We start from the raw sequence: 16,042 nt of genomic DNA on the forward strand, positions 1-16,042 counted from the left end.
CTCCACTCCAAAAAAATTAACCACTGGCAGGTTACCACAGCAACATCTGTAACCACGGAAACCGACCATTCACATGTCTGTCTGTGATATCGAAATAACAAGTTTCGCCGCACAGTCCCCCAGAACACATACAATTACATACAGTCAGTGTTGGGGAGTAACGGAAGACATGTACTGCCATTATGTATTTAGAATACAAATAAGAGTAACTGTATTACGGTACAGTTACTCTTTAGTCAGAGGGTATTTAGACTACAGTTACTTTGCTAATACCAAGGGAATACATACGCTGTTTAATTTTCATCATCCAGTCATTAATAAGAAAGAGAAAATGTTAAATTAGTCTAAATAAAGTGCAGGACTTTTATTTTGAAATGTATGCACAAATATGACAATTTATGGATAATCTTCAATGGGCTATATGCACAGTGACCCCACGTGATTTCCGCCTGGACAGTCAGCCAGACATTGTCCTTCCTGTCCGTTGTCTCTTCCCATCAAAAATGAGCAGGTCCCACAGAAATGAAGCAATAGCTCAAGATTTGCTAAAGGACAGCGAGTAAAAGTTCGGATGTGACTGGAGCAGGTTAAAAAATATTACGTGAGACATAACGACTTCACTGGAGGAAACCTCCGTGTGACAGTGGATGTTTTTGTCTTGAGGCTAACGCGGCTAACAAAATAAAAATAAAACTAGCGCAAAGTTTTGAACGAGCCTGCGCAAAAAAGAATCGTCCTGTTAGTAGTTTAAATAATATTTACTTGTTTACATTTTATATTCAAATTTTTCAACACTAGCCTTTAGCTCTAAGATAAAAGCTCCTACTTAACGACAGCTGGCGTTTCCTTTGGGTGCAGGATTCACAGCCAACATGATGTTTGTAATGCGTTGCTGTGACTGTCCATCAGTAGCTCGTTGTCCTTAACCAGATCCTGAGCTATCGCTATTTTTGTGTGAGAACCTGCTAATTGTGAACGTAAACGACCAGCGACAGGAAGTGCTGCGTCTGGCTGACTGTCCAGGAAGACGTCTCGTGGGGAAACTGTGCATAGCCTATACCTTCAATACCTACTATAGTGACACTAAACCTTTATTTTTTGGATCTGGACATTTATTTTGAAATGTAATGTAAATGTTTAGTGACACTAAATTGGAACCAGTTATTAATTATTATACTAGAAACTACAACCTTTGCTTTGTTTTAGGTCTAACCCTTTATTTTGAAATCCATACCAACATATAACAATTTATGGATATTACTCTTCAATAGCTTCTACAGTTTTGACACTAAATTTACAACAGTTACCAATTATTATACTAGCAACTTACTACAACCTTTAGTTTTAAGGTTTGGACCTTTATTTTGAAATATATATAAACAAATATGTTTATATACATTTCAAAAATGACAATTTATGGATAATCTTTAATAGCTTCTACATTTTTTACTGTAGTGGCACTAGTTACCAATTATCATACTGGCAACTTACTACAACCTTTATTTTTCAGGTTTGAGCCTTTATTTTGAAATCCATGTCAACAAAACAACAATTTGTGGACATTACTCTTCAATAGCTTCTACAGTTTTTCTGTAGTGACACTAAATTGGAACCAGTTATTAATTATTACACTAAAAACTACAACCTTTGCTTTGTTTTAGGTCTGAGCCTTTATTTTGAAATCCATACCAAAATATGACAATTTATGGATATTATTCTTCAATATCTTCTACAGTTTTCAATGTAGTGACACTAAATTTACAACAGTTACCAATTATTATACTAGCAACTTACTACAACCTTTATTTTTCAGGTTTGAGCCTTTATTTTCTACAGTTTTCGATGTAGTGACACAAAATTTACCAGTTACCAATTATCATACTAGCAACTTACTACCAAGCAACCTTTATTTTTTTTATCTGGACATTACGTCAAAATACGTCACAAAATACATTTTCAGGCAAGTATTCAGTATTCTGTCACGGAAGACATTTTTAAAGTATTCTCCCCAACACTGCAGACAGTAAAGCAATACAGTAAAAATGTACAGTTGAAAGCCTCCAGTGTTTCGCTCTAACCTTGCTACCACAACACCTGCGGTCAATACTGATTTGCATAATGTAAAAAGAAGGCAATTATTAAAACAAAAGGACGATTAACTTCATTGATCTGTGCCAAAAAAAAGAAAAAACACAGCAGCAGCAGAGTGTTGAACTGCTCCATATCATTCTCTATCCTCGTTCTAGTTTAGGTTCTGTTTGTCTTTGTGTATTTAATATCACTTTGACATTGTCTAATTAACCATCATTTTAATTTACACACAAGTAAAAGTATAAACTAGCCAGTTCTCGTATAGTGATTGAAATACATTCACCCAAATGAAGCGACCAGCCTCGGTATCGACAAAAATGACCCCAAAAGTATTGATATTGCATCGATTCAATAAAATGAGGTGTCGCCCATCACTTGTGTCATCCACCCTGTCACCCTCCAGGACGACTGTCTCCAGGATGACCGGGTGGAGCTGGCAGGACGAGCCAACTCCACCCTGTCCTATTGGAGAACATGAGCTTCTACAAGAGTGTACTGATAAATGTCACCCAAGAAGCCAAAAAAAGAAAACTTGTTTTGTTTTGTAATCCAGAATCTTGATTGTAATGGTGATAAGTCTAGTCTGTTTCTTTCAATTTAGTATTTGCCTGGACCTGTTTGGAAAGTAGTATTTAACTCCAACAGTTACAGTGGGTTTTATGGCAGTGGTTCCCAAAGTGGGGGTCGCAAGGCCTTGGGTGGGGGTCCTCTAATGATTTCAAGATGAAACGAGCCAGCCTATAATTAGTGAAATCCATTCAATTATTCAAAATAAACTGTTTAGATACATATTAACTTGATTATAACATGTTTTTCTTCCCTTAAAGGAATAGGCCACCGTTTTTACATACTGAGATATGTTCTTACCTTAGCTTTGACGAGTTCTTTTGGACCTGTCTGGTCTTCCCCCGTGCCTTCAGTCACGTAAACACAGCGCAGAGGGCGTTAGCATTTAGCCTCTCCTCCTCTCCTCTATAGCTCCAAAACAGGTCAAGATAGAAGCTACCAAGCTCTTCCACGTTTTCCCTATTTAAATATGGTTACGTGAAGTGTTACACTACAAAGTATAATTACACAAAATTAAACAATGTGGATTTTCTAAGCGGATAAAAGGGGGAACTATATTGTAAGGTGTAATAATACCAGGAGTAGTTCGAAATCAGCGCAGTCATCTTCACTTTACTGTGCGGAAGCCAAATTACTCCTGGTATTATTACGCCTTACAATATAGTTCCCCCTTCTATCTGCTTAGAAAATCCACATTGTTTAATTTTGTGTAATTATACTTTGTAGTGGAACACTTCACGTAACCATATTTAGATAGGGAAAACGTGGAAGAGCTTGGTAGCTTCTATCTTGACCTGTTTTGGAGCTATAGAGGAGAGGGGGAGAGGCTAAATGCTAACGCCGTCTGCGCTGTGTTTACGTGACTGAAGGCACGGGTGAAGATCAGACAGGTCCTAAAGAACTCGTCAAAGCTCAGGTAAGAACATATCTCAGTATGTAAAAACGGTGGCCTATTCCTTTAATGAACATTTCTGTAGATGTAGCTAGTTCTCTGCTGTTGTTCCTGGGCAAGGTGTCTAATGCCAACAACAGTTATAAAACATAAAGTAGCATAAGAGTCAATAACTTTATACAATGGGGGTCCCGAGTTGTTTATGTGTCAATTTTGGGGTCTAAGCCAAAAAGGTTTGGGAACCTCTGTTTTATGGGACGCTGTTCAAAAGACTATCTCATTTTTATCATCCAAAATTGAAATGGGGCTGATTATGTGAACACAATTTTGTGCCACAGTTAATGAAAAGAGGCTACACCTGTTTGCTAACACATTTTAGTGCAGAAATCGAGTTTGTTCAGAGTAAATCTGTGTGAAATTTAATGAAAGAAAGAGTCACAACAGAGATCCAAAAGAGCCGATTGAATCATGAATCACTTATATACGCACATAAAGGTCTATTTAACCTGTACACGTGTGTCTAATTCACTGATTAACTGTGTAAGTCTTTTTCAGGGAGACGGTCCGACTCGCAGTTCATCCTTCAGAGCAAACAGCAAAGGTCCAGCTACGCCCAAACGGTAGGAAACACACAATATAAAGTCAATGTGTAGGTGTTTAAAGCGCCTTCGTAATGGTTGTTATCGTGCGGCTCCAGCGTGCGCTCCAACAGAAGTCACCCCCAGTCGCCCTGCTCCCCGGGGCAGTACCCGCCCTCCCCACGCCGACACAAGGCCTCCACCCCCGGGACGCCAGGGACCCCGGACACGGAGTTCAGAGGTCACAGCAGCAGCACTTTAGAGCGGAAAACCAAAACCGAGGGCGAGAAGAAGATCCCCAAGTCCACCAGCAGAGAGCTCAACGCAGGTACAAAGACTCAAGGCAGTTTTATATTATTAACGTGATTAAAGTAAATAATTAACTGTCATTTACCACATGAACAGGCTGAGGTATTGAATGAATGCTCTTTTTTTGTGTGCACAGAGTCTCCGATGACTCCCAGTGGCCGCAGCGTTGGCGGAACAACAGACGCAGAAGAGGCCTCCAGAGTTTTGGCCGAAAGACGACGTTTGGCTCGAATCCAGAAGGAGCAGGAGGAGAAGCAGCGACAGGAGGATGAGAGGTACAGCAGCTCATCCTTCTACCAAAACAGGAGCTGTTTGATCCCCACACTCTATGAAAGGGTAGAATATACGTGTGTTGTAGCTTGTAGGCATAGAACGGCTATTACGTCACCGTCAGTTTAATTCACTAATTTTACTGACATTTTTGGGGGGGAAATAACAAACAGATATGTAAAGGATAATGTATAGAACGCTGGTCATTGTAGGGAAAAAAGTACCGACAGGGCGAACCGTCTTGTTTTGCCCTGAAGGTACTTATTTTCCCTACAATGACCAGCGTTCTATACATTATCCCGCTTATTATACGACCATTTGCCAACTGAACACATACAACATAAACTTCATACACTTTTATGAAGGCCGAAAGGTTTATTTAATGACTTTATTTAATGCAAAATGCTGCAAATAGTCCCCAAAAGTTTGCGCGTTGCTTGGCAACGTTTGGCTTGGTTAGAAGCAGCAAGGCTAGCAGCTAGCCTAGCTACTTAGTTGAAGGTGCAGTTGGAGGAATGGTGGTGAATCTCTGGGTAAGTTGAAAGTCGGACTCACGTTAATTTCACAAGCAATTCCCCCAACTTCTCTCGCAGGGACCTGTATTACAAGCACAAACTCCGTTGCCAAATAATGACTCCGTCATTATTTTTTTCAGAGGTCCTCTATCAAAAAATAATGACTGGTAGAATGTTGGAAAATCCCATTCAAGTCAATGGAGCGTTCTACTTAGGTTGTGAAGAGCCGTATAATAACATCAAATAAAGACAACCTTTATTCATTAGCTCACGCTACCACTTTAGGTTTGGTTTGTTTCTTGCAGTAACAACAAATGCCGTTTCTTTCTGCATGCTACAAATGAACGACATCCGCGTCATGCATCTGTGATTTTACGCTTCTCATAAAACAGCAGACGCCTTTCTCTTTTTTCCTCTGCTCACTCTGGTGCTGCCAACTCTGTCTAAACTTTGCACCAAATGCATCCAAACGTTGCTAAAGATCCTCCATGTTGGTTGGCCCATAGAAATAAAGAAGAGTGTGCAGACTGTTAACAGACGCTTAGTACAGGACACTTTTCAGAGTTTGTTAGTCTGCTCAATGTATTTTTTCTGTAGCTGTAAGCCAAACATCGCAAATCATGAAAGAGTTAGTTGTTTTTAGCTGTTGTCAACCCATCAACCACATAAAGTTGAAGTCAAAGCCTTGTGAGAAATCATTAATGATTTTTTATTAGATTTTTCTAGCGTATAAAAATGTTCTCTGAGCTAATTCTAACTCAAATTCAGTTAAGTTTCTTCTTTTTAAGGTGTTGGATACAGATCCAGTGGCCACTAAACATCATCTTATAAAATGTTAATGTTAAAGAAACCACATAAATTATATAAATATATATAAATATTGCACCTGTCTTCCCTATTCATTTGTATGGGGGGATAGACAGTGCTTAATTTGAATAATTTTGACATGGCAGATTTGCACGGTCATAGAAACACCAACAACTGTTACTTTTTACCTGAGGCCTCTAATCCTAATTTCATGGGATGATTTCAACAGGGCTAATAGTTTCTTAATAGTTTCTCGATATGTAATAATTTGAGGTGGTTGAATCTGGTGTGTTGTCCAGGCTGCGTGTGGTGGAGGAGCAGAGGCGGCTGGAGGAGCTGAGGGAGCGTCAGGAGCAGGCGGCCCGTGAAGCCGAGGAGGAACGAGTGAGACGTGAGCAGGAGCGGAGGGAGCGAGAGGACCAGGAGAGACGACAGAAGGAGCAGCGGTGGAAAGACATGCAGCAGCAGCTCGACAAGGAGGTCAGGACAGGTTCATTCCCATCACATCAGCGTCAAGGGGACAGAGCAGGCGCTTTTGTGTGGGGTTTTTATCATTGTTGTGAGTGTCTGAACCAATACAGATACAGATAGATATGCTTGTAAGGAGACAATATATACTCCAATAATCATTTTGTTCAAGCTCATTATTATGGGAAGGTAATGTGTTTCTTTGACTATTTTCCGCATGTGTGTTGACAACCTTTTGACTGTTTTGCTGTGTTTGTTGCAGAGGGAGGAGGCGTTCCTTCGCGCTCAGAAAGAGGCCGACAGAAAGAGGCAGGAGCGAGAGCAGCTGCACATTCAGGAGGAGCAGGAGCGGCAGCTGAGGAAGAAGGTCAGACGAGAACAATACTGTGTGTGGCCACTGTACGAAAGACAAGTGTTGATGTATAACAAGGACTGTCAGAGTTACAGCTCAAATAATAATTTAAAAAAAGACCTAAATGTTATGCCTGTTTTATGTCAGGCATGTATTAAAATAAATGACATTAAATAAATGAAGTGTGAAGAGTTAAGAGTATGTTCTCCACGGCAGCCTGGTGGCACAGTGGCTAGTGTGAAGCAAGGGTTTCCACAAGGCACTAAAAAGCATTAAAAGTCTGTCAATTGATTATGTTAAAACCAAGGAACTCAACTGAATTCAAACTGGCATTAAATATCGATATATCGGGCTGATATTTGGAGATTTTACAATATTAACTATCGGCCGATCTAGCACCAATACAAGTCGGGGATAGACCATAGACTGTAAAAAACATGGACGTCTTATGCTCATTCCTCCCCGTTTACCATAATGACCACGGCCGTGGGGGAATTCATGGCGGATTTACAGACTCCCCCTCCCCAGCTCTGACGAAGCATGTTCCTAAAAAGGATTTTCACCGTAGACTCGGTCCTTACGTGACGTGTAGCTCGTGCTGCTCCAATGGTAACAGTCCGAGCCTCATTAAGTACGAGATTTCTAAAATTCTTCTTACGAAAACCAGCCTGGTTTCATATATTGTGACTAACCCAGCGTTATCTCAGGAGGAATATCTAGCCTAGTCTAGTGTTGAAACAATTGAAACCAGGCGTTAAAGTTGTTTTTAAGGTGTCTAAACTCCAATGCTTTTCAATGGGGGCCTAGTGGCGATATGGAGGTACTACAGCAATGGCGGAGCAATGGCGGCCCCCAGTGTCGTGGTCATAAAGCAGAGCAGCCAGCGGCCATTGGGATAGACACCTCATTTTTTTGCATTGGAAAGAGTGAAGTCAGGACTTTAAAATGGGTCCTAGGCCTCAGGGGAACAGAGAAACATCGCAATGAAAATTGGTTATCTACAAGTTTGACTAAAGTTAGTTTAATTAAAACTCAGACAATATGGCTTTGCATGTCATTTTGAAGCACAGAACCTGGAGAATTCGATTGCTGAGTTAGTATTAACCTCCACAATAGTATTATTGATCGCCGCGCAAAATGCCGCAGCTAGCAACAGTTTGCTAATGCTAACAGCAACTAATCAAAGCTGGGACAGAAACCAGGTGCAGACTGGCCATATGTCCATTCTGGAAGAGCACAGAAGGGGCACTGGCTCTAGGGCCACCGGTCTGGCCTCTCAATTTTCCCTTTAACCTCTTACCCTCCGCCTTAACTGAGATTTACCCAAATCTAAAGCTTAAAGGAATAGGCCACCGTTTTTACATACTAAGATATGTTCTTACCTCACTTTAGCCGAGTTAATATATCCCCGTCTGGTCTTTGTCCGTGCGCTCTGTCAGGCAAACGGAGCACATACGCAGCCTCTCCCACATGTCATATAGCTCCAAAAAAGCTCACGATAGAAGCTACCAAGCTCTTCCACGTGTTCCCTATTTAAATAAAGTTACGTGAAGTGTTTTCATGCGAAGTATATTTACACAGAAATGTAACATGTCGATTTTATAAGCAGATAAAAGGGGGACTATATTGTGAGGCGTAATGATACGAGGAGCAAAACGTCCGCGCAGTAACTCCTAAAGACTTCCCCCGCTCACTTCCGTCAATAACCTTTAGGAGTTACTGGGCTCCTCCTATATGACATGTGGGAGAGGCTGCGTATGTGCTCCGTTTGCGTGACAGAGCGCACGGACAAAGACCAGACGGGGTATATTAACTCGGCTAAAGTGAGGTAAGAGCATATCTCAGTATGTAAAAACGGTGGCCTATTCCTTTAAAAGAAAAGCATCAAAATAGTGGCGAAAACAAGGATGAAAAGCAATGAAAAAACATGATCAAAAAAGTGACAAAAATGTGACGAAGCAAATCAATGAAATAGCAATGAAAAAAGCAACAAAAATGTGATGAAAACATGCCAAAAAGCCACTAAAAAGGAATGAAAAAGCAACAGCAATCAACAAATACATGGCAGAAATTGGACAAAAATGTGGCGACAATGTGACAAAAACTTACAATCACTCTTGTAGGTCTTAGCTTTCAAATGAGGCGTTTCTCTGTTGCTCTCCAGTCGAGGAGCTTTTAGATTTGCCGAACTGGAGAAAATGCACTTGGTTAAGAGGTTAAAATATGTCTTTGTGGAAGTGTCGTATAGACGCTATTTGGGGCCAGGCTGGTCGGAATCCAGGGTCGTTTTTCAGTCCCAGTCCGCCCCTGACAGAAATTATGATCGAATCACCTTAAGTAATAAAATAAAATTAGCCACTGCTGGAGTGAGCCAAGTATTACAGGATTATATAGACTAGACATTTGGAAAAATCGGTCCATAATATCAGCATCAGCCAATAATCCCCCAAAAATCAGCCTCTAGTGCTTACTGCCCCTGACAGGTTACAGAGAAAGAGCGGTCAAAGAACAAAGTCACCTGTGATATGAGAGAATTACTGTGAATTCTAACCACTGTGGCCCTAAAGTCATGTTCCCTCTAACCATGTCTCCTTTGTTCCTTATTTAGATCTAGTTCTATCCTTTTTTAAAGTTTTAGTTCTGGTGTAGCCACTTAGCATTGCCGGAGTCTTGTCCGTTATCGACACCAACACCCACAGACTCGAGACTTCTCATGGTTCAAAGTGATTCATCCATTTGACAAAGCTTCAAACGATGCTGATGTGATTCATGTTTCTGCAGAGAATCGAGGAGATCATGAAACGGACCCGAAAGAGTGAAGTGGAGGCTCCGTCTGCTCAAGGTGACCAGTTACCGCCGTAATTTTCCTAATTTATTTCAATTTCAGCCTAGTTTTGCTGCTGATTTGGACATTTTAATCTCTTAACCCCCACCTGGTCCATGCACGTTTTGTACAGATTGGCTTGACCCTTGTTTACCTACAAAAGATTGTAGATAAACAAATAAACATGAGCAAGTCAGTCACCAAATAAGAATAAAAGAGCAGTTCATTATGTCCTTTATGTGTGGTATAATTTTGCACTAATAGAAGATGTTTTAGTTCCTGTCTTTGTTTCGACTGTGACCTGCTGTAGCAAAGAACAAGCAGCGCATTTTTCTTCGTTTTCCTGAACCCACCGCCGGCCAGTCTATGATTTTTATCGACTGATTGAGAACATGATCTGCTGCAGTGTGACTCAGCAGCGGGTAAAGCGCCCCCTACAGGTTCGAAAACGGCATTCGTTTAAGCCGTTTGGTCCGATGAGGCTTTCACATCCTGCCGATTTAATTTCCTGCTTCACCGAGGAGCGCAGTCAGCTGTTTATTTTGGGGTTGTGCCTCTGAGGTTCATCCGAGGTAGATACAAAAAAACTGCAGCGCTTCTGAGATTAAGAGCAAGGTGAGAGCAAGAGTTACGTGGTTGTTAACCTACTCCAAGTTCAGCCCTTTTTAGTCTAGTTCAGTCCAGATTTGTTCCAATGTGGTTAGATTTAGTCCTTCTCTACACCTTGATTTACTGTTTTATTGGATTTCCAAAAACTATTTGTCTCAACAGCATTTTCCCCTTAAACCACCAGGTCGTGTGTTCTTATGGGAAGAGAAACCAAAGCCGATCCGATAAGAAAGTCAAGGTCATTTTTATCTTTTCGTTTCATTTATCTTTTAGTGTCTGAGGCGAAGGCGGCGTCTGAGCAGGACGTCCTGCCGGAGCCGTCAGTGATTTCTCTGGGACCGCTAGAGAAGAGCTGCGTGGACGAGCTGTCGGACGGAGTGCAGTCGATGGACGTCAGGTGAGAAAATGATGCTAACGCTGCTTTTGCATTCACGACATTCACATTACCATTTTCTTATCCTGTAGGAAAACGATTCAATCATTTGGAGCAATTCTAAAAGAATACAGTATCATAAAATTGTAGTCATTAACCTCTTAACCCCCACCTGAACCGAGCACTTTTTCTCCAGGCTTTACCCAAATGTAAAAGCTACTTAAAAAGGGTGTTAAAATAGCGACAAGAACGTGACGACAAAATGTTAAACACACAATAGAAAAGCAGCCAACGAATAACAGAAAAGTGACAAAAATGTGTGACCAAAAAACAACAAAAATGCCGCAATCGAGCAACAACAAAGTAGAACTGAAATATATATCGTTATTGTATCGATATCGGGACATGAACATTCAAAATATTAAAATCAAATAAGCAAGATATAAACAATATAGATTTTCATCAATAAAAATCTCTGAAATGCTTGGTTTTCACCTAACCCATAGTTATTTCGCATCATATCGAAATTGAGATATCTGGCATGATATATATGATATTGTTCAGCCCTACAACAAAATGAGAAGAAAGCGACAAATGTGCAACAAATGGGGCGGCACGGTAGCACAGTGGTTAGCGCTCGTGCTTCACAGCTAGAAGGTCTGGGTTCGATTCCCACCTGGACGGGCCTTTCTGTGTGGAGTTTGCATGTTCTCCCCCCGTGTGCATAGGTTTTCTCCAGGTACTCCCTCTGAAAACATGTACAATAGGCCAGGATGAGTGCGAGTGCGCATGGGGGACAACGGATGGAAATTAGCCCAAGGCTACAATCCAGTGTGGCTTGTTTATTAACATGCACTGTCCCGACCAAATAAACCAATAATGAAATAAAAAAAAGCTATGAAAAGAAATGTCAAAAATGGATGCAACAACACATGGAAAGAGATCCGATTAGATCAATTTTGTAGGTCTTAGCTTTCAAATTAGGTGTTTTCTCTGGCCTATAGGCTGTAGCTTTTACATGTCGGTGAAGCTGAACTGGACACAATGCACTCGGTTAAGGTTAATTAAGTCAAATGGACATGAATCCTTCTGCTGTTCTATGCATTACAGCCTGTGCCACAGCTGCATTTACTGCAGGGTTCCTACAAGGCTTTCAAAAACATTAAAAGTCATCAAATTAATTCTGCCAAAATGAAGGCCTTAAATTTCATTTATTTGGGATCTAATATTAAATCTAAATTTTTTGGAAAATAATTTGTTTTATTCCATATCTTTGTCGAAGATTCTAAAATGATGTTCCAAAACACCTTCAGCGCACTTTCTCCTGTTTGGCTTTACCCAAAACTAAAACGCTTCTTGGAAAAAAGTGTCAAAACAAGGATGAAAGTACAACAAAAATGTGACAAAAAAGTTACAATCACTTCTAACTAATCAAAGCTAACATCTGAAACATTTTAATTATTTTTGTTTATTTTTTTGCCATCTCCTTCACTTCACCCATTCACATGATGTTTCACTTTCCCCCCCTGTACATCTGCGCCTGCTTTAACCCTGTCCCTCGCTGTTGTGTCTTTAAGCTCTGCGTCTGTCTCCACCAGCCCAGTGTCCCGGGACGAGCATCCCAGCGCCCACGACTTCTCCCCGGTCACAGAGGCAGACGGCATGGGCTGGAGCGACTTCTCCAAACTGCAGTCGGGCAGCAGCGACGTCGGGGACCACAATAAGAACCTGCTGATCCAGCCCTGCAGCGCCGACGCACCCCACGTCATCTCCCCCGTGGGCCCCAGCAAACTGGACGTCCAATAAACAGGGTACTAGGATCTGAAATGGCAGGAGTTTAGTTTAGGATGAGGAATGTTGATGTCAGCTTTTGGGCACTGCATGAACACAGCACAGTGATTGAGAAAAGTGAAGGACTGAACCAGCATAGCACCATTTATTTACTGTTTTATCCTCAAAAAACAAACACAGACTGAGAGATCAGGATAGCAAAAGATGCAGTCAGAATGGATATTATTCCTATGTAAACATTGGCAACATTGGAAAAGTGGAACCTCGTCTAAAAAAGGTGGGCTTTGTACTTCAACCAAAAGTGGGACAACTGGTCTCCTTGGTTCAGCCTAAACCTAAACCAACGATAGAAACAGACGGCATCTTGTTATCTTTTTAGCCATTTTCTGGTAGAATATGAACTTATTTATAACATGCTAATAAAGTCAAGTGTAAATCGGGTCCATATGGATATTTTCTCACAACATATTGTTCAGTAGAAGTGAAAAAACGGCAGTCATAGCAAGCACTAGCTAGCATTAGCATTAGCACGATGCTAACACGTAGCATCATGTTAGCATTCTCGGTTTTTTTATGTATTTATGGGCTGTTGAACCACTTTGCTCCTCCCCATGTGTTTGTGTCTTTATTTAGTAGAAAACTATTCATAATTCAGCATTTGGTAAAGTAGTTTTTGAAAAATTAGAGAAAGTTTTCCCCCTTAACTGTTTTCAAACATGACCATATATGGGCGAGTCCGGAGATGCCTCTGTGTCCATCTGTTTCATTCCTGTAAAAGTTTTAAATCAGATGCAAACCTTCTTGTTCATTTGATAAACCCATGGCATATTTATACTCCTATAGTCAGTGCAAGGTTTCGACATAAACCTCTGTATGCAAGTAAATAATAAAGTAATAGATCTCGTAACCATGAAAAAAGGAATACTGGTTGTGCATAATGAAGATGCTAACCCCCAATGTAACAGTATAGAAATAAACGGAACAAACGACCATGACTGAGATGTGACTTAAAGGCGCTACACCTGATGTGTTTTCTTGTTGTGGTACAAGTTTTGTTTTGTCCTCCTTTAGTACATTGTAAGCTCAGACATTTGTGGGAAAATCACTGTCCATCTAATTACAAAGCTTTTGTAGCAATTTCATGAACTCTCAGGCAAATTTCTTGCATTTCTGCTTTAAAGCAGTACTGTTTTTTTACTCATTAATTGTCCGTGAGAGTAAATACTACACTGACAGAAAAGACAAAGGGAGAGCGGGATATTGTTCATCCAATTACACAATGGAGATAATTTTTTTCACACAAACTTGGCTGTAAATACTGTTTAAGTGTTGCTAGCCCGCAGTTAGCTTTGCCCGTTAGCCTGTTAGCTTCTTCTTTGTGATTCCTTTAGTGAGTATTGCGCCTCCGGATCAGAGCAGTGAAAGCTACAAGTGTGGGTTTCTGACCAGAGACACCAGGAGGAGATGAAATACCCCCCAATCATCTCATTAACACTTGTATTGCCCCCAGAGGGACTACAAAAGGAATTTATTAAGGAAAACGGGTTACTTAGTACTGCTTTAATGACCCTAAAAAGTGACCCTACAAGTTGTGAAATGTGCCTATAAACTCCTGTGGCTTTCATTGTTTGTCTTAAAAAAAAAACAGGTATAGGGCCTTTAAATTGTGCCTGGATAATTCCATTTTAATCCAATGTTTTGTCTTTTTTTTAGGAGTCAAATCATAAAGGACGACCACAACTTCATCTGCAACAACAGCAATCACCAAAAACAGCGGCCGACTCCCTCCTTCATGAACAAACCATACAACTAACTTTAAAAGTACCGACTTTCAGCGCGTTTTGAGACAGTGCAGATTGTAAAGTAAAGAAAATATTTGTACAACTAGTGAAAAGTAAACCATTTAAGGGTAGATTATGAAGTATAACCATGTTGTTTTGGAATTGAGAACCATCTACATTGCCTCAAAACCCCTCCGCTCACTCTGGCTTAACGCTACTTTGTAAAACATGTAAATAGCTGCTGATGAAGGGCACTCGATGGACATAGTATCTTTAATATTGGACTGTCTGGGTCGTAGCTGTTTTAGTCCTTTTTCTGTTCAATGTGTATAAACTCGACTCTAGCCCACGACCACAAAGTCATTTATAGCTTATCATGAATCTTATAAATGTGGGGGGAAAACCTTTAGGGAAGTCCGTGTAAAGGTTGAGTGAATTGTGAATATATTTGTGAAGTGTCCACCACTCGCTGCGGCCCATTGCACTAGCAGTAGTAGTCGTGTTGTTTCACCGCTCCATGTGTTAGCCACGTTTAGCCTGACAACGTCAACTATACCTCACCACAACGCAGTCTGTCAACCGTACGGCCTTAAGACCAAGACGCCCCGAAATGTGAGGACAGCATTGAACAACCACAACCAACAACGCCCTTGATATTTACCAGGGCTGCACAATATGAACTAGACCAGGACCATTTGGACTCAGCATGTTGCTTTAAATCAGGGGTAGGCAACGTCAGATCCAATCCAGCCCTCCAGCGCAGAACCTCTGGCCCCCAAGATGATTTTGAGAAATATTATTATGCAAATAAGAGATCAAATACCTGTTAAAGTACTCTTAAAATGCGAGAAATAGTGTCAGTATTTTTAAAATGTCCTGCCAGAACATCCCGCTTGGGCATATATAATGTTAAACAGTGATATTCTCCGCTGGTGGGTCGGGACCCAAAAGTGGGTCACGGAACCATTTTCAGTGGGTCGCAAGTCTATAGGGAACTTTTTATTCAATATTTTCCATCTGACACTGCATGGAAACACTAACTGTGTCTGTTAAAATGAATGTTATTGGGTTGTTTTGATCATAATTTCAGTCTTAAAGGGAAATCTACTGCTTGTTCAACAAAAACTTGCGTGAAGAATACAATGTTATATACGATATATGACAAATTACAGTTTTATTTGGGTCCTCGGCTTGTCAGGGCCCACCTTAATGTACTCATTAAGGGGTACATTAAACAGACAGGGCTTAAACAGAACTGTAGGCCCCCACCCCCCCTCAGTGCAAACCCTATAGGAGTGGGCCAGGTAGGACGGGCCCACTCCAGGTACACACATAGGAGCTTAGCACAATCATCAGATACGGTTACATGAAAATCAACAAATCACTTTATTTTCTATTTTTCCCCCTTAATTCTGATCGGCCCGTGACTATGGTAGGCCCCTAGGCTCCAGCCCCTGCTAGCCCTTTGTCATCTCGTCATCCGAGGGTGATGGTGGGTCCCAAAGCCACTTGGGAACCACTGATGTAAAACATTGGTATTTGCAGAAAATAGTTCTTTACTTTAGGCGACAATGTTGAGGTTCGTTCCTTGGGTGTTAATTGGCAATGATGAAAATCGGCCTCCACGATGCAAACTTGTCTACCCCTGCTTTGAATTTTATAAAAAGTGTCATCAGCATGTATCAAGGTAAGACTTAAAAATACCGAAACTGGTCTAAATTATCTCTTGCACATTTGTTGTTTTTGTTTTCGGCCGTGTTAACTGTATTGTGCAGCCCTAGTATTTACAATTTTCATTAAACATGCACCTTTTTT

The 16,042-nt window shown here is 40.9% G+C and overlaps 1 protein-coding gene across 4 annotated transcripts in view; it reads left to right on the top strand.

Annotated features, from left to right (window-relative positions):
• Positions 1 to 15,072, top strand: part of LOC306977695 (uncharacterized protein) — a 44,314-nt gene extending 29,242 nt beyond the window's left edge. For 2 of the 4 annotated variants that reach the window (XM_079576117.1, XM_079576119.1), the window contains 9 exons: positions 4,106 to 4,170; positions 4,248 to 4,456; positions 4,574 to 4,712; positions 6,329 to 6,509; positions 6,760 to 6,864; positions 9,631 to 9,691; positions 10,556 to 10,679; positions 12,254 to 12,466; positions 14,160 to 15,071. In XM_079576117.1, the coding sequence (XP_079432243.1) occupies positions 4,106 to 4,170; positions 4,248 to 4,456; positions 4,574 to 4,712; positions 6,329 to 6,509; positions 6,760 to 6,864; positions 9,631 to 9,691; positions 10,556 to 10,679; positions 12,254 to 12,461 (1,092 nt within the window). In that variant the 3' untranslated portion in view covers positions 12,462 to 12,466; positions 14,160 to 15,071. Of the gene's footprint in view, positions 1 to 4,105; positions 4,171 to 4,247; positions 4,457 to 4,573; positions 4,713 to 6,328; positions 6,510 to 6,759; positions 6,865 to 9,630; positions 9,692 to 10,555; positions 10,680 to 12,232; positions 12,467 to 14,159 lie in introns of all 4 variants that reach the window. The other 2 variants (XM_079576116.1, XM_079576118.1) reach the window with 2 other exon arrangements.
• Positions 15,073 to 16,042: the final 970 nt, after the last annotated feature.

The sequence above is a fragment of the Gobius niger genome (genome assembly GCF_951799975.1).
Source record: "Gobius niger genome assembly, chromosome: 18".
Lineage (NCBI taxonomy): Eukaryota > Metazoa > Chordata > Actinopteri > Gobiiformes > Gobiidae > Gobius > Gobius niger.